The sequence below is a fragment of the Onychomys torridus genome, chromosome 16 (assembly GCF_903995425.1).
Source record: "Onychomys torridus chromosome 16, mOncTor1.1, whole genome shotgun sequence".
Lineage (NCBI taxonomy): Eukaryota > Metazoa > Chordata > Mammalia > Rodentia > Cricetidae > Onychomys > Onychomys torridus.
In genome coordinates this window covers 38796214-38821336 of record NC_050458.1, presented here as the reverse complement: position 1 = coordinate 38821336, position 25123 = coordinate 38796214, and the positions used below count along the sequence as shown (strand labels likewise).

General features: G+C 49.6%; 1 protein-coding gene across 1 annotated transcript in view; it reads left to right on the top strand.

Moving 5' to 3' along the window:
• The window catches only part of Ago2 (argonaute RISC catalytic component 2), an 87229-nt gene that overhangs the window by 15301 nt on the left and 46805 nt on the right, over positions 1–25123 (top strand). The window contains exon 2 of the mRNA XM_036207738.1: positions 19778–19973. Coding sequence (XP_036063631.1) covers positions 19778–19973 — 196 coding nt within the window. The remainder of the gene's footprint in view (positions 1–19777; positions 19974–25123) is intronic.

Genomic DNA, 25123 nt, shown 5'->3' with positions numbered 1-25123 from the left:
TTCCACACTGATTTCTTTTTTTTAAAAAAAGATTTATTTTTATTCTCATTTATTTATGCCTGTCTTTGTGAGTATATATGTGTGTGGGAGGTCAGAAAAGGCTGTCAATATCCCGGAATTATGGTTGGAATTACAGTTGTGAGCCTCCAGATGTTGGTGCTGGGAACTAGACTCACATCCTCGGCAAGAGTTGCAGACACTCTTTACTGATACATCATCTCTCTCCAACTCCACAGTGGCTTCTCAAAAGTTGATCACAGTGTAGAGAAAGCATGTATAGTTGTAGGTCGGCAGAGTCCTGTAGTTGGGTGTGATTTTTATAAGTCTTTTAATCATCCATTTTGGAACATAACTTCCTGAGTTCCTGGACCTTCCCAACATTGACAAATTTGATTCCATGAGATCTAAATATCCTATTCATGACCATCACTGCTGTCCCAGGAGCCTGAGCTTTGGAAGCCTGGAGCTCGTGGTGCAAATGGAGACTTCCTGATTTTCAAATTTTCGTTGTAATTTTTGTATTAAAGCTGGAATTTCATACTTGCCCTTTTCTCTGAAGTGGCCAGCCATTGATTGGCTCATCATTTTAAAGAAAATGTCAGCATGACTCGGTGATCTCAGCTGTGAACCGTGCTAACCACAACAGCGAGCCTAGCAAGATCTGCTCACTGGTGCAAAAGTGGGTACAAAAGTTATGGGAGTCACCAGTCACTTTCTGACTGGACCCTCCATAGATGGAGTCAATACTTGGCACTATTAAAAGGGATCAGTAGCCTCTTCTGGCCTTCCCACACATGGCACAAACTCACAAAGACACATGCACATCAATAAAAATAAATAGTCTTGTTTTGTTTTGTTTTTGAGACAGGGTTTCTCTTTGTAACAGCTCTGGTTGTCCTGGAACTCTATTTGTAGACAAATTGGCCTCAAACTCACAGAGATCCATCTGCCCCTCACCCCCAACCTGATGCTGGGATTAAGGGTGGGTACAACCACTGCCTGACTAAAAATAAATCTTTAAAAAAAATTAAGGTAAGAAAGGGGGGAAATCAGTATGGAAGCAGGGCCTCTCAGATCTGGAGACGCTGAGGCAGGAGCATCAATAATTATAGGGCATAATGAGAAGCAGCAATCAAACGCCAGAAGGTCCTTCCTATAGCAAAGAGCTGTGGTGGGCTCAATGCTCAAGGCTTGGTGCTTCCCTTGGGTCAGAGCAGCTGTTGTTTGGGGATTTGCACATTGCCCATCTTCTCAACGAATGTAGTAGACAAGTGAATGCCTTTGCTGCAGAGCATTTTTCTTGCAGTATTTTGTGTTAATTCTTTGAGAATTTCATACAATGTATTTTGAGCATATTCCCTCCACCTGACTCCACCACGTTTTCACTCCCCACCTCTTCCCACCTAGCTTTGAGGTTTCCTTTCTGTCCATCAAGTCCATGGGTTGCCTAGTTGACATGAGCGTGTTTAGCCTATCAGGGTCGAACCATTAAAGAAACCTCCCAGCCACCATCAAATTTCAATAGCTAGATTGAGGGTGGGGCTTAGTACCCGCCCTGCCCCCTTCCCTGCTGGGATTTTTGTCTGGCAGGAGTTTGTGCAGGTACTGTGTGTGCCATCTCAGTTCATATGAGCCCTGTCGTGTCCTGAGTCTGACTGTTGTGACGTCATACAGCATCTCTGGCTCTTAGGAGCTTTCTGCCCTCTCTGCCACAAAGATCCCTAAACCTTTCGGGGAGGAGGTTGTGATATGAATGATTGGTCTCTGCATATCAACCGTTTGTAGTTCTCTCTGTAAATTGCCATCTGATGAGGACCTTTGACCTAGCCGTTATCTAACCGTGGCCTCTTTATAGTACCACGATAGGTTCCATCTCGTGGAGTGGGCCTCTGCTCTAATAAGAAAATGGTTGGTAATTCCTGTGGCCTTGAGGTGGTTCCCCACGTCATGTTTATAAATATCTATCTGCATGTGTGTGCCGAGAGGCAGAATCTTTCTGAAAGTGGAACCCCAGTGAGTGCCGTGACCGTTGACGGGTCAGCAATTGCACACTGTATCCTTGAGAGTGCCTTTTACTCGGCTTGTTTAAATCAGTATTTGTACACACAATAAGCTGTTCAAGCCCCTCCCCTGCTGTTCCTAGGCATTTTGCCAATGTGATTTTAGGTTTCTCTTTTTTTTAATGTGTGGGGGTGTGGGTGGGTGCCCATGGCTGTCAGAAGAGGCCATCTGATCCCCCGAAGCTGGAGTTACAGGCAGGTGTGAACCATACGCGCTGGGAACGGAGCTCAGGTCCTCTGGAAAAGCAGCAAGTGTTCATAAGTGCTGAGTCATCTCTGCAGCCACTGTTTTCAAGTTCTTAGAGATGCCTTCCCGCTGGGAGAGAGCCTGCCCGAGAAGGCACCACTCTGCCTAAGAATGTGCCGTTTTTTCCAGTGTACCATCGCCATGGCGTAAAGCCGCATTCTCCACAGTGCCTGTGTTACTCAGGCATCTGGGCAGTAGCCAGCCAAGCGACTGGGCCACTTCAGTCCTCTCTCTGCCCCGTGCCTCAGCCCCAACAGTGGATGGAGTCAGTGCTCACCCTCCTTGAAGATGGGGTCCTAAGACAGTGGCCTGCAGCAGGCAAGCGCTTTCTTTCATGGGTCCCTAAGGGATGGGGAGCGATGGCCCTGTGCACCTCCCATTGGCCGAGGGAAGTCACTGGCAGAGCCTGAGTTTAGAAGGGGTGATGTCCAGAGGTGATGGCTCCCAAGTTTGAAGCCCCAGCATAGATGTACCATGGGTGGGGTCTCAAGTGTAGACTTAAGTGCCGTTGGAAACGGCACACCTGTGTGGTTCCCCTTACTGCAAGTGGCCAGGGCAGGCAGAGCCATGGCATAGAGTGGATGGAGAGGGATGGAATAGGGAGCAATGTAGACTACCCAGCGGGCCGTGAATGTGTCTGGAATTAAGGAGGTAAATGATTTACATGCAATAGTCTGAAGGTGTTAGCCACACACCGCACACACTCCAGTGGTTCAGGTGGTAAATTCTATGAATAGTGGGGAGAAGGCTGCCCTGACCACCCTGCCTACGGATCTATCAGCCCCGCCTCCGAATAGCCCTTCTCTGGTCTGGAGGGCACCAGGCTCTTGACTGAGAGGTGGCTTTGTAGCCAGCAGGCTCCTTGGTGACTTTTGGGTTCTGCCTTATGCTATAATACAGCCACCTGAGCATCAGTTACTCTCAGCTGGTCCAGGCCTGGGCGGAAGACCTTAGCCACCACTTCACAGACTGGCATTAGTAGATAGAAACTGTCAGTGTGGATAGGGAGAGAGCTCTCACAAGGCCACCATGAGATGAAGAACTATAAGCAACTCATGACTGCTGAGAGAGTCAGTCTTCAGAGACAGTCCCCACCTAGGGTATCCAAACCCAAGCTGTCGTTGCCCTAAACACATGTACATATAAGCACCGCTAAATGGGCTGGGGAGGTGTGTGTGATAATTGAAGAAGTAGTGAATTTTAGGAGTGGGGATGCAGGAATGGGGAGAGGGTGGCATAGAAATGATGTAAATACAGTACGCATGTATGAAATTGTGAAAATAAATACTTTTTTTAAAGGTGTGTCTCTGCTGGAGCCTATTGGGGACAACTCCATAATGGGGTCGTTTAAAAGACTGCAATCATGCCCTGCCTCTGGCGCAGCCCCGAACTGAAGCCGCCTGCATCTAGGACTGCTGTTCTTCAGTATTCTGAAGAATGAGGGAACAGTTTTAATTTATTTTAAATTGCAAGCCTGTCTATCCTCAGGAAGGAATCGATTGAAGGGGCCAAACAGCCCTGTGGATTGTATCTGCTTGATTTCAACAATTTACTCCCTAATTAATTATTCTGACTAGGGGAAAATTTTCCCCTCTATGGGATGCCAGTATTTAGAAGTGACATTTCAAATAGCTGGTAGGACAAATTGGAGACATTTTCTGGTTTCTGTCACTTGTTAAATTTGCTTTTAAGAAGCCCCTCTGGGAGCTATATTGGGTCCGAGCTGAGGAATTAAAATGAAGTTTGAGTTCTGTGGCACCCATGGAGGAGCTACAGGTGCCAGTGGGGTCCCGTGAGGGAAGTTTCAGTCCCCAGAACAAAGCTGAGGCTGATGTGACTTGGGACCTTCAATTTTTATTTCTTCATCTATTTTTGATAGGAAGAACATCCTGGGTGTTGTCTGGAAGGACCCTCATGGATTCTTGTCTTACTGTTCCGGGTGTACCCCCTCTTACGAGTGTGAAGGTGACATTTTTTGTTTGTTAGACTTGAGGACAGATGTGAGAATTTCTTGCAGTTAAGGAGCTCCTGAACCAAGACAGCGGGCGTGTAAGCGTTTCACTCACTGAGGGGGGTTTCCTCTCTGTACTGTGGCAGCCAGCCTGGCTCATAGGATCCTGGATGGTCCTGCTTGGGGCCCTGGTATGTGACAGGGGCCTCTTGTCACAAGCAGGAGCAGAGGCAGCACATTCTCTATACAATTCCAGCCTCAATTTTCCTCTAAGCAAAGATGCTGGAGGAGTCTCCTGTGTCCATGTCCTGATAGTAGCTAAGAAGGATGTACAGTACAGGCCAGGGTAGATGAAGCCACCACAACACAGACCAGCTGAGATGGCTGTGGTAGTCCACGCACAGCCTGTGGAGTCTCCTCTTGTTCTCTTTCAATCCTGGGGCTCGAACCCAGGGCCTTGTTTGTACATGTTAGGCAAGTGTTCTACTGACTGAGCTCCATCCTCCAGCCTCGGGCTGATTTCTCCTGCATGAAACGTGAAGGCTCCAGTGCTCTGCTCCTGCAGCTGCCCACAGATTTGACTGCAGCATCTGCAACCTGGAGGGGAAGCATTTGTGTGCGTCCATCCTGTCGCTCTGCACAGCTGGCCTCTGCCTACCTTGTTCTTAGCCACTAAGAGGGACTTGAATACATTCAACACATTCTAGACTCAGTTTGGTATAAATTGTGGTGGACAAAATGGAAGAGCCAGCGAAGATGCTCACATTTTGGCCTGAGTAGTGGCCCTATGACAGGTACGTGGTGGCTCAGGGATACAGATTCAGAGTCATGAAGCCTTGCTTGTTTGGAGAGGGGGTAGTGGGACTTGGAGCTAGGCAGTGTAGATGCCACTCAGACTTTGCCTAGGCACCTCAGAGGGAGCACAGAGCAGATCACTGAGAGATTGGAGGGACACCAGTCCAGAGTGGTCAGAATATGGGAAGGAACATGGGAGAAACCATGTGGCCAGACAAGGTCTCAGATATACTGGGGCAGAGCTCCCTGGTGGGACACAGCCCTGCAGATTCTGGGTTACAGGGATGGAGGCAGGAGAAGAAGCTGAATGGGACAGTGGGTCCTGGCTGTATCTTGAGGGGTAGGGGTTATACTGTGCAGGGCCATGCTGCAGGAGCAGCTGTTTTCGTCAGGGGTTGGGGAGGCAGGAGTGGAGGAGGAGACAGGGAGGCATGGACAGTGATGAACAGATAGATGGTTGAAACGAGATGAAATTCAAGGTTGTGTTCTTGGAGTGAATGTCTAGTGGCGGACCTACCTGCTGTTTAACTGAGACATCTTTTTCTTTCTTTTTGTTTTATGAGACAGGGTTTCTCTATGTAACAGTCCTGAACTTGCTCTGTAGCCCAGGCTGGCCTGAAATCACAGAGATCTGCCTGTCTCTGCCTCCCGAGTGCTGGGATTAAAGGGATGCGCCACCACGCCCGAGACATCTTAGGGAAAGTTCTGAGTGTATAACCAGGGGCCGAGCATTCTCTTCTCCTTGCTCTTGGACATATTTTGACTCTAGGGCAAGGCCATTCTCCTTGGGTGGCTAGCCCTGCTTTCCTAGTTGTTGGTCAGTGTCTGTTTCTCATGAACTGGTCTTGTTCACTTGAAGGGACAGCTTCAGCGTCTTTGTGTGCTGTTGAGAGTGACCCGGGCTTTTCTATCCTGGCACAAGCCTCCTGTCAGCGAGGGGGGACTTGGTAGTTGTTACTGTCAGTGGCTTATTGGACGTAGGGGTCACTCACACACACACACACACACACACACACACACCGCTGCCAGGTTCCACTCCTCCTCACCTCACCCTTCTGTGTGAGATCATATAGTGTGATGAGCTCTGAGGCGAACAGGTGACCCGAGGACAGTGAGCCCGGCAGTCTGGGCACTGGCTGGCGCTGCTGTCTGCCAAGAGGTCCCCATTAGAAGGGCCATTTGCCAGTTCTCCTGGGTGGCAGGTGATACCTTGGCTTGAGAAGGGACCTGTGTTTAGTAGGTTAGTAGAAGATGTTCATAGGTTCTGCTGCCTCAATGGAAAATCCGACATTCATTCTTTCCAAGACAGGCAGAGGGCCAAGGCTTGCTCGTAGTTCCATGGGGTGGAACTGAAATGTGGGGGAGGGGCCACCTTTGCTTTCTCCTTTTCTGAGCCTCCCACATGAGCTGCCCTAGGGTGCCCTGCCCTGGCCCCACATCTTCCCATTCCTGGTGTAACGTTTTCTTCCCGACTCTTTTTCTCTTAAAATGCATCTGGTCTCACAAACTGTAAGGATAACCTAGGCTTAAGCAGACTCCAGTTAGCGGATCTGCGAGATGATTTATTCATAGCCTGTTCGAGATTCAAGCTTAAGGTCCTGGTCTCCCCCCTCAGCTAAGGCTGGGAAGCTAGTGGTGACAGAGACCCTGGTCCAGGCCTAGCTGGCTACCCTGGTGTTGCACACACTTGTTCCAGAAAAAGAATTAGAGCAGAGGCACCAGGCCTGGCCTTGATGAACCGCCACATTATTGGTTGCTGTTGATGCTGGCATGTGTGCAGAAAGAGCACCCAAGTTGACAGGGCAGTACTCTCCTTAATGATGAAAATTGACATGGTGACACTTTTCTTAGCAGGAGGGATGTGGAAGCAAGATCACACTGCTGTTGCCCCTGTGGACTCTGTAATTGACGAGCCTGAGCGGTGCTGAGGAGACGGCCTCTCCCGCTATCTGATGAGTGTCAAAATGGGGCTGTTTTCTCCCGTCCTCACTGAGTGAGCACTGTGCAGATGGGGAGAAGCATGGGGGGAATCTTCCTATATGGGCGCTATGTGGAGGAGCTTGGGTGGACAGTGGACTCCTGGCTGGGCGGTCAGCATTGGTCAGAGCTGTATGGACATCACCGAAACTGATGGTTATTTTCAGTTGTGCAGGTCCATTGTGAACGCCCCTAACCATGATGTGAGCCCAGATCAGGGACTTAGACCTCTTTTGAATGGCAGGGACTGCTGGCTGTGGGGCAGAGAGCAGGACCCCTCGCTGGATGAGGTCTCAGGGTCCCCCAGGGCTGTGCCTCCACATGGGAATGTGCAGTTGGTCCAGGCCTCGAGTTGGGCAATATTTCTAGGTATGTCTGTTAAAGGGGGCAGTGGCTGCTCACAGTAGCTTTGACTGTCCAACTTTTGGAGCCACGAATCATTATCCTGGGTCTGCTCACGTTTGCTTTAGTGGATTTTTTTTTGTTTTTGTTTTCTTTCTCATGGTTTGTTGAGAATGAGGCTTGCTGGGTAGCCGAGGGTGACTTGCCCTTCCTGCCTCCACTTCTCAGGTGCTGGGGTTTCAGGGATGCGCCCCTCACCCAGCCTGCGCAGCCCCTTCCTGTAATTACAGCTTTCGTGTTGGGTCATTTTTTGTCAGCTGCCAAGGATGAGGACCCTTCTTTGTGTAGGGTGTTGTCTGCAGGTCTGCTCTGGGTATCCTTCATGACAGACAATCTGTGGAGGCTGTGCTCCTGGAAGTGGCCATATTTATTTGCTCTTAGCCACTTTTTATGTTTTAAAACATTAGCAGTTTATAGTTTTGTGGCCGGTCTGGGATTTTATTTATATTTAGATGTTCGTAATTGAAATAGGATGACGTCACTCCCTCCCCTCGCTCTCCTCCCTCCCCTTCCTCTGAGCTACCCCTCCTCGAATCCCTCCCGTGTCCCCCTCAAGTTGATGGCCTCTTTTATTATTGTTACATATGTGCATGAATGTGTGTGCGCACGTGCGCAAATACATATAAATACAAACTTCCAAGTCTGTTTTGGTGGTGTGTTTCTGGTTTCAAGGCTGACCCCTCTGGATTGGACAACCAATAAGGGTGCTCTTCTCAGGGAGAGAGGCTAATTCTCACTCTCCCAGCTGTCATTAGTTGCCTGCCTGTAGTTCTTTGTCTATAGGGTGAGTTTATTTTATGATAAGGGAAGGGGGTACATCTGGTTCCCTGCCTCAGTACTCAGTGGTCCCCATCCTGTTCTTTCTGGACTGAAGAGCCGCTTTGGCCCAGCTTGGTTCTGCTGACCATCAACGGGCTCCATCTGGAGGGGTTTGTACACTTGTTTTTGTCTGTCTCTTAAGGATGGATTTCTGGGAGCTGGCGCCTGCTGTGTTTCTGGAGCTGAAGGCTCTAGTCCCTGCAGCTGCCCTGTGTTTTCAAGGCTACCTGGGTGACTGGCTGAGGACAGACACATCCTTACAGAGCTCATTCATTCCATCGTGTTTTCTCAAAGTTCCAAACACACCTGCTTGCTCTGAAGGGTGCAAAGCCATAGGGCCTGTGCTGGCTATTAGTGTCTGGAAGTCCTTCCTGTCTGCCAGTGAGTTTACATCATCAAGATGATATGCAGCCAGATGTGGCACCTGGCATGGTAGAGGTAGCTTGACTTCTTAAGCGACTGGAGCTTAAAATTGGAAGGAAGGGTATGGTGGTAGTAGTGGTGGTGGGTGGTGGTGGTGGTGGTGGTGGTGGTGGTGGTGGTGGTGGTGGTGGGTGTGTATTCAATTGGAATATAGTTTCAGCATCTCAGATGTACCAGTTAAAGGAATCGATTCTTACTCCCCTTTATGCTTTGGGAGGAAAAAGATCTCGGGGAAAAGGAAGGAGGGATCTTCTGAGGCAGCTGATAACGGACACAGCTGACACACAGGAAGTTGGACAGCAGAGTCCTTGGTCTGTGCTCTGCTACTGGGAGTGGGTCTGGCACCTGGTCCAAGTGTCCTGGCCCCTCTCCCCCATGCCATTAGGCCTGTATAGGTGCAAGGGATGAATTTGAAAGTCGGTGTAGACATGCTGACACCTTGAACCTGCTGATAGGTGTCTGGTGTCCCTTGCCTGGGAAGATGCTGACTGTCTCTCAAGGGAGCTTGGGATTTCCCCTAAAGATAGGCAACATGGAATTATAAATGAGTAAAGCAATTTTACTGGTATGGCCATTGATAGCAGATACTCTTTCATTTACCTGTGCATTCAGCCAGACCACAGTTGAACATGAAGAAACCCAGCCGGCTCCTGTGGTCAGTATGCTTACATTCTAGCAAGAGGCCCCAGGACCATGAAGCGTGGGGAGGTTAGCTCCAAGAGACTCAGGGGACTGAGGGGGAGCCAGAGGAAGGCTTTGTGCTTAGCTTCCTAAGCTATGTCAAGGCATATATACTGTGGGTCATATATACTGTGGGGTTTTAAACAGGTGCTCAGAGCAGCTGGGCCACCTTGTGGAAGACCGGGTGCAGCCTTGGGAAGCAGGCTCCATAGCCAGATTTCTTGAGTAGTTCCTTGTGTTTAACGTGGTGTTTTGAATGTCGCAGGGGGAAGAGTTGCTGGACCTGAGGGTGTGCCTTTAACTTGAGGGAACACTCCAGAACTTACTGGACAGAAAAGATTTTTGAGATGGGTTCGTGGGCCATTTCTCAAAGGATGTCATGGTTGGAGTTTCACATTGAACCACAAAAAAAATCCATTAAAAACCCCACTGTCGATAAGCTGTTTCAGTTCGAGATGAAAGTGGGCGGTTGGACCTACGCATGGGGTGTTTCTGTCACAGTTCACCCTAAGCTGCTGAGGGCGTCCTGCACTCACATAGCACATTATATCACTTGCCAAAATAAGGTAAAACAGTTTTAGCAGATTACTCATTAAAGGGCCACACGAGAGACTGTAGTACTGCTTCCTGTGGGCCTGCTCAGGGAAGCCTTCATCTTCCTCGCCCAGCCCCTTCATGCCCCTGGAGTGTCTACCCCTTTTGTGTTTGCCATCCAGAGCCCCTTGCATCTTGTCTCACCAAACTACCTATGACCGGGGAAGATTTCCAGGGGGATTTGAATCAGGGTTATCAAATCAAAAGACTTGCAGGTACCATGGCAGCCTTCAGAGATGACAAGTCTCCAGAGAGCAGTCCACGCCTTCCTTCTTGTGGCAGAGGACTATCTTCCGGTCCTCACTACAAAGGAGTGACCTCACTGAAGTGCCTGGCGATGATCGGGACATTAGGTGATGGCCAACATTCCTGGTAATGTGTCTCTAAGCCTTGGGTACTCTGGGACATTTAAATTCTCTAGTGGCCCCAGACAACTCAGGCGATCGAGGCACACCCGTAACCTAATTCCCACTAAGTGTTGGTCAGTGTTCACTTCCTGTGCTGTTCAAGCCCAGGTTAGCACCGTTGGGGTGGTCACCCTTTCTGCTTGGGAGTTCCGTGTGCCCCCTTCCATCCACATTGCAGCAGTGACCCGGAAGGGCAAAGGCTCCTTCCCTTCCTGCGCGGGTTATGCTGTAGCTCCCTTGTGTCCTTGCACATTTGCTCAGCTTACAGTAGAGCCTGCCAAGCTCTGGGAGTCAGAGCCGGGGTGGGAGGTTTCTGACCACAGGCATCGTTCCCATCCAAGCTGTACTTGGCCGTGACTCTTGAGCCAGATGCGAGGAAGACGTGAGCGTGAGTGTTCCTGTGTTGGAAACCGCTCCTCCAAAGTACAGGCAGGGTTTGAGTTTGTGTTCTTTGTTGACAGTTGGTTAGTGGTTACTGGGGTCTGGCTTGACAGTGGTTTTGCACAGGTTTTGCTGAGAGTGCACAGTAGTTGTGTTCTCTCCCCAGCCATGGAGCAGACGGCCCAGACACCACTCTTGGTACACATGCAAGGCTTCCCTTTTTTGTCCAAAAAGACCCTATTTAATGCAGCTCTGTCAGCCTGGGTGGCATGTAGGTCACCTGCATGATAGCATCATGATGCCTCTGCCTCCCAATGCATGGATGTCAAACATGCATCCTAGTCTCCCGAAAGCACCAGTTTCCTAGGACCTGCTGTCAGTCTGCGCTTCCTGCAGGCTGTCATGTCCCGCCCTGTGCTGGGGCCTGCAGTGCTCAGCTCAGGCCTGGCCACCATCTCGCCAAGAAACCTGTCAAATCACTCAACCCTGAAGCGTCAGATGTTTCCCCTGCAGAGCTGACTGAGAGGCAGAGAGGCACCGGTGTCTATGCCTGGCATGGCCTGGGTGTGGCACGGGAGCTCAGGGTCCCTGGCTGTTTTTGTCACATTCTTTTCCTTGGTAATTTCTGGCCAGTGTTCAGCACAGCGCAGAGTTCTAGAAGCAAGATGAGGGATGTGTCTTCCACCATACTTGCTCTGAAGCCTTGGAAAGAACTCTGCAGTCACTGGGTCACTCGAGTGGCAGGGTTTGAAGTGTTCCCATCTCCCTCCACAGATGCCAGGGGCTACGCCTGTATTCTAGAGGAAGAGTTCTGGGCTCTGCTGTAGCCCTGTGAATGGAGTTCACCCTGGAGGTTGCTTGTCCTCAGAGCCAGGCCTTTAGTTTTTATCTTTTGCTGTGTTTGTTTGTTTGAGGCAGACTTGGGGTTTTTTGTTGTTGTTATGGCTTTTGGTTTTTCAAGACAGGGTTTCTTTGTGTTTCAGCTCTGGCTGTCCTAGAACTCACTCTGTAGACCAGGCAGGCCTCACCAAGATCCTCCTGCCTCTGCTTCCCAGGTGCTGGGATTCAGGGTGTGCACCACCACCCCCTGGCCGAGGTAGACTTACTCTTAATCTAGAATGGAACTTACTGTGGTACAGGTCACGCCATACAGCCATCCACCTGCTTCAGCTTTCTGAGTGTGGGTGTGCTTGTGTGGCGTGTGTATGTACATGTTGAGACCAGAGGCAGTTGCTCTCTGCCATAGATATACCTTTTTTTTCTGACAGTGCCCCTCTCTGGATCTGGAGCTTACCAGTTGGCTAGACTGGCAGAGCAGCCTAGGGGTCCTCCTCTCTTGGCCCGCCAAGTGGCTGTGCGCTCAGGTCCCCATGCTCTTATGGTAAGCGCTTCGCTGGCAGCCCCCCACCCCCTTTGTGAGGAACATTTAAGTCACCCAGGAGTGAAGTCATGCAACCTTTGTTCTGTTTAAAGGTCGTATAACTCATACTTAGATGTCACGGCAGGAATGCTTTTGGCAGGTGGGTGGTGACAGGAAGCAGCAGCCAGTCACCGCCCTTCTGGGAAGGCTGGTTATGGGTCGTGTCCTCCCCCCCCCCCCCCCCCCGTTCTTTTTCGCCCACTCACTGAGCCCCTCAGATCCTCCAGTGTGGTAGCCCCTTATGTCTTTGTAAACACAGAAATGGCTGATGATTCAGCAGGCTGCACAAGCAAGGGGTAGGAGAGTCTCCTCGTGGTTTCCAAGGTGACTTCCTGTTCCACGGTCTGTGACGTGTCACATGACCTGCGGTCAAGGACATGGTCTTTAGCTCATGTAGGCGAACCGTGGCACCACTGTGTGTGTTTGCTACACAGTAGGTCCCCAGTGAAAGCCTGGCCATGTGGGGTTGGGGTGCAGGACTTGTCTTCTGCATAACTGCACAGGTTGAATGTTAAAAGGTTTATTTTTATTCACACCTGTGTGTGCGTGCCGCTGAGTGCAGGTGCCCCTGGAGGCCAGAAGAAAGCATCAGATCCCCTGGAATTGGAACTACAGGTGGTTGTGAGCACCCATGTTGGTGCTGAGACTTGAACCTGGGTCCTCTGGAAGATCAAGATCAGCTATTGCTCTTAGCCACTAGGCTATCATGTCAGCCCCCGAAAAGTAGATTTTTTTGTTTGTTTGTTTTCCTAGTTACTTTCTATTTATTTGATTGTTGAGACAGTGTCTTCATGTGTAGCACAGGCTGGCCTCTTAACTCATAATCATCCTACCTAAGTCCCCTATGTGCTGGGATCGTGAGTATGCAGCCCCATTCCTATGGTTAATTCTATGGAAAAATCTCTGGACAGTCATACCCATCTGCTTGCACATTTCCCAGAGTGCTTTCCACGTGGACCCATAGTGCTTATATGTGGGGGCATTTTGTAACCCCCTTGCCCTGGATTGCCTAGTGTCAGGCCCCAGGGCTACATGCTGGCCCTGTGTGGAAATGCCAGGATGCACTGTGGAGGCACAGCTGTCCAGCCTCCTCAGGGCACCAGTCTCCTGATTTCGGACTTGATCCCACCCATGCTAGCAGCCTGCTTGATGAGCAGACGCAGGAGAGGCCCGTTGCCATGGCAGCGGTAAATGGTGAACTGACGCACATTATTGCAGCCATGGAGACAGCAGAGCCCTACCATGTCTGCAGGGTGCTGGCCTGACCTCCCAGCCGCTCCTGCCTCAGGAGGGTGGGTGCCACAGTTCCTGAATGGCCCCCAGAGAGGAACACTTGCCCTTCCCATCCCCCATAGACAGTGTAAGGGCAGGTTTGATGATTTCAGGAGCTCGGCACCAGCTTCTGCATTCAGAGATGAGGCCACTGGCCCCTGGGAAAGCTGGTTCTTACACGTTGAGGTCACGAGTTCCCTTGTCAGCCTGGTGACGCTTGTGTGGGAAAATTTTCTAGAATAATGGTTTTCATGGATGAAACAAAATATATAGGTTGATAGATCAAATTAGTCATACTGAATAAAAGCCATCAAAATGCCAGATCTGATATGTGATACAAAATGAGGACTTACTTCTTCATCACATGCAAGTGCAAAGACCCTTGGGTAATGGGAAGCACATTGCAGAGCCAGGGTGACTAAACATCCTCTCTGGCCTCAGTCAGCTAGGCCTCTTGCCACTGGGACAGACAGGGCTAAACTTTCCTGAGATGACTTGAGGTACCAGGTTTTAGATGTAGCATTCAACCCGAGGGAAAGATGACCAGAATCCAATGTCTTCTCAAAGGAGCAAGGAGATCAGAAGAATCCTGGGCTGGGATAGAACTCAGTTGGTAGCGTTGGTTTGTCATATAGAAGGCCCTGGGTTAAACCCCAGCACTGCATAAATGTAGTGGCATACACCTATAAGCTAGCACTGGAGAGATGGGGACAGAAGATCAGGAGTTCAAGGCCATCCCTTACACAGCAAGTTTGAGGCTAACCTGGGCTACATGAGACCACCTTGGGGAGGGGGGTGCGGCTCAGAATCTTGATATGGAGCTGCAGTGTAGAAATCTACAAGCTGGGTGTGGTGTGCATGCCTTTAATCCCAGCACTCAGGAGGCAGAGGTAGTTTCAGGATAGCCAGGGCTATACAGAGAAACCCTGTCAAGAAAAAAGAAAAAAAAAAAAAAAACCCACAACAAAAACGAAAGTGATGTGCTGGGGTGAGGGTGGGCTGAAGGGGACCCACGGAGTGCATGTAACCTCTGGCTCCTGTCAGGTCCTTGTGTCCATGGTACACTCTGGGTACCAGGAAGTGTCATCCATCCAGGAATGGTGGGCTTCTAAGCTGTGAGGTGCCAGGGCCACAGACAAGCTCAGTGAGGTGTCTTCCTTGGGGCTGAGAAGCTGTAGACTAGAGGCTATAGTCTGAAGAGGACACAGGTATGTCTGGAAGGCCAGCACTGAGGGAGGCTGCTGTGTGAGCCCCTGCTGTGGGTCTTAGCTCCTGTCCCAGGATAGAGATGGAGGCGTGTTCTCTCAGGGCATTGGCCCAGTCTCTGGGTGGTCTAGAGGCACTTTGGAAAGCACTGGGGTAGTTCAGAGACTGGGCTGTGGGCCTAGTGTGATGTTAAATGAAGGAAGAGGATGGAAAAATCATGTCAGGTCTAGCTGGTGTGTGCATCCCTAGAAGGCTCTTAACAGGGATTGTCTTATGTGGGGCCATTCTCTGCAGTTTCATTTTTATGTCTTTCTCTATCTTCTGTAACTTCTGATTATCAAGGTTGAAGAGAATAAAGTATATGATAGCAGTGACTCTGTTCCATCTCCACACGGGTAAAGAAACAAGGCCCTTTCACTCAGCCCCCCCACATGAAGAGTAGTGTGCAGGGTGGCCAGGTCCTCCTCTTCCTAGGCCTGTAAGGAGAGGGAGCATAGGTTTTTCCAGAAGGTACCATGACCTTCCTTGGTAGTGGTTTGTGGCCAGGCATAGCTCACCATCCTGCAGCAGGGCTCCCTGGGTAGGGACAGTGTGTCTCCAACCCACTTCCTGACTGCCCTGGGAGGAGTGGGCTGGGCATTCCACCCAGGGCTGCCCTACACCACACCCCTCAGGAAGCGAGTTCACCCAGGAACTGTTTACTAAACAGTGCTGCTCTGGGTTGTAGATGATGTTCCAGCAACATCCAGTGCCCCCGTCCCACTGCATGGAGTGGACGGTGTGGTGGTAATCTAGGCTGTCAGCACTAGGTAACCTGCTGGAGAGCAGGCAGGAAGATGGAACCAGCCTCTTCTGCTGATGCCACTCACTTGCTGTACACCCTGGGAATGGGGTCTGGACCTACTCCCCTTTGCTCTCCCCTTGTACCATCTGCTCAGCTTTTGCTATTGGTCAGTCATAATGTGGGAAACTGAGGCCCTTCTAGCACTGATGGCTTGGGCCAGATTTGTGCCAGGGACCCAGGGCATTCCAAGCCTCATGTAAGAGTCCTACAGGCTGCTTGCTGGACCCTCCTGTGACCTTGTATTCTCCAGCCCCCTAGTGTCCCAGTCCCCATCTGGGGTTGGTGTTTGTGCTTGAACTGAGCACACAGGCATAGCAATCACTACCAGACTGCAGTGCTGTCCCTTAGAGGAAGGCTGGGGATATGCATACCTATGCCCAGGGGGGTACTGTTGGCAGGTGTGTGTGTGTGTGTGTGTGTGTGTGTGTGTGTGTGTGTTAGCCTGGGGGCAGGAGTACCAGCATCCTCTGCCTTCCTGCGCAAAGCCTATGCTAGTGCAGATTCCCCGATTCTCTCGGGACTTTTGAGGCCAGCCTGTACTGCGGCAGGCTTGCTCACAGGCGCCTCTTTTGGCATCTGTCACAGACACCGAATCTCTTGGTCTTCTGGACCTGGTTGCTCATGCAGGAAGTGGATTACTCATGCTCTGTGTTTCCCTTTCGCTGTTTGTGATGTGGCTCTAAAATTGGAGCTCTAAAACAAATGTGCTAAGTGACCAGCGAGTCAGCAAACACTGGTGCCTGCCTGTCCCTGGTACCATGCTGTCTCCCTGCTGGGGAACCCGGTCCATTGAGCATTGTCTAACATGAGGGTATATCACTGAAGTGCTGAAGGGTGACGCTGCTCCTCCCTGGGTCCACCCAGGTCCCTTGTAACCATTGAGGATCCACAGACTCCTGGTGTAAGATGGAATTTTTCTTCCGGGTCCCAAGCATTTTCTGAGAGGACAGAACTGGAAACACATGTAGAGCAAGTCTAGGAGAATGACTGCCAGAATGGTGTGTGTGTGTGTGTGTGTGTGTGTGTGTGAGAGAGAGAGAGAGAGAGAGAGAGAGAGAGAGAGAGAGAGAGAGAGACAGACACCAGGGTTTGAAAGGAAGGGCAGCAGGTATCTGGGGACTGTGCCTGGAGGCTGGAGAGAGGGCAGGGCCAGGACAGCTGGGAGTCTTTGGTGCTCTCCCTTGCTTATCCTGAGATATCTCCTCAGGTTGTCAGTGTCAGACAATCGGTGAGGGTGTGTGGGTGTGCCTCCTTTTCGCCTCTTCCATCTTGGCTCATTACCTGTCAGGTCCAGCCCACAAGCTCAGCCATCCCCCTCCTGCTCTGCTCCTTTGCTCTGCTCCTTTCTCACGGGAGTTCTATGTTCTTGCAGACCCAGCTCCTCTCCAGAGCTTTGGGCCTGATTCTCCTGCTTGTTTGGCAGTGTGCACTTGGGACTCCCCAGGAGTGATAAAAATAGGCCTCTGGTGTCTCCCAGGGACCAGAGTCTCCGAAGAGGGATCCCAGTACTTGGGAAGACATCTAGGCCAGAGAACGTGTAAGGCCCAAATGTGATTTTTATATTCTGCATGCCTTTTCTATGAAATGGCTGCATTTTCGTTCTTTCCAGAAGTAATGGAAAAGTATCTTGTGGAATCATACTTTCTGTTTTTCCATTCCTTTGATTAAAATTCTGCCTGGAGCCCCAGCTGGTTGATGGTGCTCCTTGAGTTCCCATGGTGGTGTAATGGGAGGGACTTTCAGGTGATCTAAGAAGTAGACCTCTGTAAATATGCACTTTGATGAGGACGGACGCATCTGCTGTGACAGGGTGTGCCCTGGGCTCTTTGCTCCCAAGAACCTCCTTAGATTGCCTTTGTAAGCTGGGGTCTGCCCAACCAAGACTCCCTTGTAGTGAGTGTGTCTGAGCTTCCTGACTGGTTTAACTGATCCTGTGTCCTAAGCTCCCTCTGGACCAGTGGAGACCATCTGAATGCAGGGACCACACATCTGTTGACCGTTTTCGTTCAGTCCTTTGACCTGAAAGGAAGGGACAGGTTTGTTGAGCTCATCTGGATATTCTGTGTCCTGGTTAAGGTCTGCGGTAGGAAAGATGGTAGTGGGAAGGATGGCCGGGTCCTGCTGAGCTAATGAAAGCAAACTGACTTCCTCCTGCTGGGTGACGCTCTTCCAGAACAGCCCAGAGCAGTTTTTCTTGTGCCCCTGGTCCTCAGCCTGGCCCCAACATGTCAGGGCCATGAGGGGGCTGGTGGAGAGAGGTGCCTGTTTTCAAAGCTGTAAATATGCCACCTCTGAAGTCTCAGTAGTGTAGAGACCTGGCTGCTTCCAGATGGCACAGCTCAGCGGCACTTTAGCTTTCCTAAAACAAACAGAAAGAGAGCAGGCCCTGAGACAGTAAGAAAGGCTTGCTGCACTGTTTTTGGTGGTGTGTGTATTCCGTCGGTAGGAATTGGAGTTTTAAAAACATAGGCGGCTTATCTCTAGAAATAGGACATGGAATGAAAAAAAAAAGTAATCTTTTATAAGACAAATAATATAGTTGTATTTTTCCTAAATTTGTGATTTGACCTCTCCTGGGGTTAGAGTTGGTTTGACGTTTTGCCACGGCTACATCCAGAGTAGTTAGCTGTGTCCCAGTACATGTCTGTAACTGGCTAGTGTACTCTGGGGACAAAAGCAGAGCTGTGGGTTAGAGGCCAGCCTCTGCCATCTAGAACGTTCCAGGCCAGTCAGGACTGCACAGCAAGACCTGTCTTCAGAATCCAAAGCAGAGTAGACCAACGGATTTGAACAGCAGTGGGGACTCCTTTGCCTTGACAATTCTGACTTGTGTCACAGATAAGTCTTATCTGGTGGGTCTTGCATTCCTCACTGGTAATTCATTCTGCTCCATCTCTCCAGTTCCCCATAGGCAGCACAGAGAAATCTGAGTCACCGAAGCACACCTGATCCCACCCCACCTCCACTCACTGCACATCATCGGCCAGTAGTTAGACCGGGGCTCGCCCCTGCACACTCTAAGTTGGGGTTTGGGTTGGTGTTAAGACACCACCTCTGGGGGCTGGAGAGATGACTGGGCAGTTAAGAGCACTTCCAGAGGACCAGAGTTCAATTCCCAGCACCCACATGGCCACTCACAACTGCCTGTAACCCCAGTTTCAGGGGATCTAACACCCTCACACAGACATACATGCAGACAAAACACCAATACACATTAAAAAGCAAAAACAAGCAAGCAAGCAAACAAACAAACAAACCAAAAAAACCCACCACTTTTGGAAAAGTCGCGTGGTCCATTGCCGGAATGAGGTTCTAGTGGTTTCCAGGGCCAGAGAGAGCTAGTCCTTGAGTGCCTGTGTGAGTCGGTGCAGCCCATGGAAGTCAGAAAATGTCACAGGTGCTGTGAATGCTGATGGGACAGTTGGGCGTGGTGGCACGCACGTGCAGTGTGCGCTTGTGTGAGCCCCAGCTTCCTTGCGAGGGGCAGAGAGTCCATCAGGAGTATATGTGGGCTTCTGCTGTACCTCTCAGGCCATGGGATGGCAGCACAGCCTGCTGGCGTGGGAATGAAAGGAAGTGGAGTTTCAGGAGAGAGGGTGTTGGGTACCGTCCCCCTAGGTGATGGTTCCTGACCATTACGTGGGCTAGGTAGGACTGAAGTGTGAAAGGTCAAATTCTGGGGCACTGATACACACCTGGGCACACGGACTAGATGCTGGAGAGCCACAGAGGTGTTTGAGAGGAAGGGAACAGAGGAAGGTTATGTATGCTATGACGTTCAGGCCAGGTGTCTGGGAGAACGCCTGGAAACTAGGATGGGATGCCGCCCCAATCCCACCCAAGGCCCCTATGCTGGGACTGTGCATGATCAGCTGGGGAACACAGTAAGACGCACTGTGTAGCCTCTTGGCAGGGCTGGGTCCCAGGCACACCGATGGAATGGGAGCTTGCCGAAGGGAGTCTAGCTGTGGCCACAGTGTGAACTCTCTGAGCTTTGGGGGGAGATGGAAGTCCCCAGCAGAGAAAACCTGTCTTAGTGATTTGGAAGAACAAGGAGAGACCATGGTGGGGAAGGGTTTGGCACGGCCAATGACCAGCAAGCTGCCAGTGGCAGACACACTGCTGTGTCCCCTGCCCTGGTAGGTAGGGGCCTCTGGGATGAGGTGGGAAATCAAGATGGAGCATGTGGAGAGGTGTGGGCCTCAGGCGCCAAAGGTGTGGGAAGGTTAGGCTGTGCACTGTTATCCTGATGAACAAGTCCAAGTCGGCCATCCCTGATGTCTCCTTACTGTTTCCAGTTCTTGCTTCTCCTGCTCCGTCGACATCACCCATCCCAGGCTATGCCTTCAAGCCTCCACCTCGGCCGGACTTCGGCACCTCCGGGAGAACAATCAAACTACAGGCCAACTTCTTTGAAATGGACATCCCCAAAATTGACATCTATCACTATGAATTGGACATCAAACCAGAGAAATGCCCGCGGAGAGTGAACAGGTAATCCTGCCCATCTGTTTACCTGATTGACTTACACATGCTTGTCAGTCTTCAGTGTGTCTTGTGACGCTTTCCCATGAAGCTGCTATGATGCTTTTGGCATTGAGATGTAATTTGAGTACAATGAAGCCCCTGCATTGTTAATGTCCTGCTCCAGAAGTCTGAACAGGTGTTAACCTATCACCTTCTTCTAGTTAGTTTGCCTACCCTGCCCACAGAGGCCGTGCAACAAGGTATCTTACCCATTGGTCCTCACGTCTGTGGTCCAGCATTTTCTTGAGATTCACTCATGTTGTTCTGTTCATTATAGTAGTTATTTTTAGCATTAAGGAATATAGCATTGAATTGTGTCTGCGTGTGTGGGGGGCAGGTACATGTCCGTGTGTGTATACATATGTATGTGGATGCCTGAGGTTGACGTTGAACGGCTTCCTTGATCACTCTCCACCTTACTCAGGGAGCCAAGGAGTCATTTAAATCCAGAGCTCTCTGTTACAGCTAGTCTAACTTGTCCTGGAACCCCCATTTCTCCACCAGTGGCTGCCATGACTAGCGTTTGCATGGGTTTTAGAGACCTGAACTATAGTCCTCATGCTTGTGTGGCAAACAGTTTATCCACTGAGCCACCTCCTATCCCATGTTGAATATTTGATAATTTACCCCTTTGTCTTCCTGCAAATGCTTGAGTAGTTTAGGCTTAGACTGTTAAGAATGAAGCTCCCATGAAGGAGAGCCCTCTTCTTCCCTGTCTTCCTGTTGTGAATGGATATGAGCTTTCCTTCCTCACAATTGCCAGGGCGGGTCTGGGTTTCACTACCTGGTGTCTGCCAGGCTTGTCCTAGGCAGGTGCAATGTTCTGTTTCCATCAGCAAGTCAAGGAGAGCGGCCTGGCTTATGCACACCTTGTGAGCATTTGGGCCATTCCTGATTCTCTCCTGGATGTCCTGGCTGCTCCCATGTGTGGCTTTACCTCCCCGCACCCCACAGTCGATGAACATCTTTCTTTCCTCATGAGGAGTGTTGACACCTTCTGCCCTGATGGCTTGATTCATAGGGTGTCCTTTTGCCTCTGCATGATCTTGGGTCTCAGCTGGAAATATTCTCCTCCAGTCTGAAATCTGCTTTCTTTTCGTATTAGCTTTTCGTATTTGTTTTTTAAGATAGTGCCTTTTAATGAGTAAAACTTCCAAGTTGAAGTCCAGTTTATAAGCTTTCAGAAATGACAGGTGTCCTCTCTACAAAGTTTGTGTCAACAGAGGTCATAAAGATCCTGTTTTCTTTGGAAGAATTACAGTTTGGGCTTTTGTGTTCAGATCTATGCTTCATCCTGAACTGGTTTTGTGTGCAGCCTGAGGTGAGGTATTGAAGAGGCTTTTCTGTTCCTGTCTATTTATCACAGTGCCTTTGAAAGGGAGGGCCAGTCAGCCGTGCATACAATGGTTTCGGTACCTGCTTTGGTCTCTCTTTAGGCCAATAATTCATCAGCTTGTCTTGTTTACGGTGCACATGCTAGGCCAGCGCTCAGCCTAGGCTGGAATCTCACGCTGCTGACTCCTCTGAGTTTGTTTTTCCAAATCTAGATCTTTGCTTCAAACAACAAACAAAAACCCAAGAGAATAATAAGCAAAGGGAAGAAAAAAGCCAATTGATTTTTACCAGAAAGCCCTTTGGAATTCTAAATCACTACCATTTTGAATCTAAACTGTTCTATTCTTTGCTTTTGTAACTAGCATCTTAAAATGTCATTTTCCAGATGCAGAGTGACAGCCAAGGAGAACAGAGGCTTATTTGGGGATGATGGACATGCATCACACTTAAATGGTGGGATGAATGTCCAAATTCCAACTCACTGAATCATTGAATTTACACTTTTAGTGGTAAATTTTATGCGAATGTGAATGTTAATCATTTAACAATTTGTATGTATTTGTTTTGCCTACATGTATTTTATATGTACCATGTGCATGTGGTGCCCGTGAAGACCATAAGATCCCCTGGCACTTGAGTAATAGGTAGTTGGGAGTCATCATGTAGATGCTGAGAACCAAGCCTGGTCGGTCCTCTACAAGAACAAGTGTTCTTAACCACTGAGCATCTCTCCAGCCCCAGCTTTAACAATGCATCTTATTTCTTATAATGCGTCTTACTGCATCCTTAATGCAGTGTGAGGAAAGCTGGCTGGATATTGAGTGTGGGCAATACAGAGACCATCCTTGTTCTGTCTCTGATTTTAATTGAGAAACAGCTCTTCATCTTGAGGATGTGATATTAGATGTAGGATTTCACAGTGAGAGCTCTTATCATCGTCTGAGACTAGTCTCCAGCAATCAGCTGAATTTTCTCACTGCTGACTTGGTTGTTGGTTCTATCTTGTCATTTTTTCATGCTAACATGTGGTTTCTTAAATGAGCCGTGCATCTCTAAGAATCCTGGTGTATTCTTTCTATATAGGACTGGTTTGAATTCGTTTCTGTGGGTCGCAGATCTATGATTGTCTTTTGTTCTATTTCTTTTTTTTTTTCCTTTTGTTTTTGTTTTTTGTTTTTCGAGACAGGGTTTCTCTGTAGCTTTGGAGCCTGTCCTGGACTAGCTCTGTAGACCAGGCTGGCCTTGAACTCACAGAGATCCACCTGCCTCTGCCTCCTGAGTGCTGGGATTACAGGCATGTGCCACCACCGCCCAGCTCTTTTGTTCTATTTCTATGCCAGGGTTGTGTAGCATGTAATTGAGAAAGCTGCAAAAGGTTCCTTCTCTATACACTGTAAGAGCAAAGTGTAAGACTAAGGGATGGGGAGATGGATGGGTGAGGAGAGCGCTTGTTGAGCAGGGATAAGGGTTTGAGTTTGAAGCCCAGAGCCCCCGTGAAGCTGGACAGGTAGCTTGTGGCTGTAATCCCAGTGCTCCTAAGATGAGACGGGAGGAGGAGGAGACAGGAGAGGCTAGCCTGGCAAGCCTGTCTTAAGGTAGAAGGTGCCCTCTGACTCCATACACAACCTCATTCACATATAGACTAGGAGAAAAAAAATGTAAGATTTCTACCATTAAATACCTCCATTGCAATGGGCTAGTTTGGGCTAGTAACTGTGTTTGTAGGGATTGTTTCATATAGCTTGATTTTTTTTTTTTTTTTCCCCTTCAGCTATCAGGATACTCCCTTTTTTCTGTTTTATTTTGTATATACTTGGGTAGTTTGTGTTTTCAAAGAGTCTACAAATGTCATCAGAGTTACTGGGTTTTCCTGCAGAGAGATGTTCATAATATGAAGTGGTGGGTGGGTGGGTGGGTGGGTGGGGTATGTGTGTATGTAGTGTTTGTATATATATATATTTGTGCATACTTTTTTTTTTTCTTTTTAAACAGCCTCTTGTATAGGCAAGGCTGGCCTCAAACTCACACAGATCTGCCTGCCTCTGCCTCCCGAGTGCTGGGATCTCGAAGGCGTGCGTCACTGTGCCAGGTCCCATCTCATTCTTCAGTGTCTGTGGGCCCTGTATGGAGCCCCTTTCAGGCTGAGTATTTTCCACTTCTGCGTTTTCTTCTAACCAGGGGTTGCAGTTACTTCAGTTCTTTGCCCAGAACAAGCATTTTGCTTTGGTGACCACCCCACTTCAGTTTTCCTGATCCCCATTCTTCCTCTGCTCGCAGGGTCAGAGTTAACTGTTTGCTTCTGCAACTCTTTGCAGAGAGCCTTTTCCTCGAGTCGGCCTCACTTGTGATTTTCCTGTAGTTAGAGGAGTGCTGGTTCAAAGGCGTGCAGCCCAGCCATCTTGAGAAACATTCCCCGTGCTGGGGGCAGTGTGCTCTGGTCCTGGGCAGAGGTGCCTGACAGTTTTAGTCCAGTCCTTTACAGTCCTTTTTTTCTCATACAAATGTGATGTGGGCTTGCTTCTCTGCCAGTGGTCTTTTCGGCTTATGCTTCATGTATTCTGAAGCCCTGTTAATAGGTACTGTCTATAATTGTTGCACCTTTTTTGTGTGTGTGTGTGTGTGTGTGTGTGTGTGTGTGTGTGTGTCAGAGATCACCCTTGTGTGTCTTTCCTCATGTGTTGCCCTTGTTTTTGAGTCAGGGTCTGTCCCTTGGACCTGAAGCTTACAGATTAGACAGGGATGGCCAGCCTGTGAGCTCCCAGAATGCAGCTGTCTGCTTCTCCCAGCATAGGCAAACATGTCTCTGAAGGAGCCATCTCCCTGGCCCCTTGAAGATTGCTTTTGGTCTGTTGTGACAACCGAAAGCATTGCATTTGTGCTTATGGACTCCCGCTCACTCATCGTTGAGTTTCCTTTCCTTGAGATTTTGTTGTAGGATTTCTCTTACGCTGTACGCCATCTTTGTTGCTGAATTCCATACCCAGGATGTAATTTTGGCCCACTTACAGGATGCAGTATACACTGTGTTGAGGGAATCAATCCAGTTGTTACCTTTTCTGGCTTAGAAATCTCCACCTCTTCAGCTCTGGATTCTACCAATCTCCTTGGCTGTGGTTTAGAAACTGCTCCAGAGCCAGGATGCCCAAATGAATGAGAAGCCTACCTTACTTAGCCCACTCCCGTCCTTCAGTCACCCTAATCCTCAAACAGCTGCTTCCTGCCTCCTGTGCACATTTTAAGGCAAGAGACTAAATCCAAAGCCAAGTGCATCGTGAGAGAGCTGTAATCTGAGTTACTGACTGGTGTCCCTGGGGGTGCTGGTACCTTGTGAAGAAAGTACCCTTTGCTGGTGCACCTTCTCCTGTCACAGCTGTTGGGGAGAATGATTGTCTTAGGACTGTTATCTGACCTGCTGAACAATGTGCCTAGAATATGTTGAATATCAGATGAGATCCTGTTAATGTGCTCCTGTGGCAAGTATCTTTCTGCATAAAAGCCACAAGCCCAGCTGGGCTGAGCAGCTGTCAGTGCTGAGGGTCTTTCCAGGTCTTTTATTTTGTCTCAGTGAAGATTGATAAGTGGGTGTGTGGGCTTGCTTGCTAGCTTCTTGGGACAGAAACCTCTGGGTCTCAGTGCTGTAGCGTACACGCGCCAGCCTGAAATGCGAGTGGGAAAGGCAGTCGTGTTGTCTGGGCTTTGTGGTTCCCGCGAGGCTTCTGTCATGCCGTCCACAGCATGCAGGAAACCCTTTCTGAAAGGAGGCGTGGCTCAGGCTTGCACCA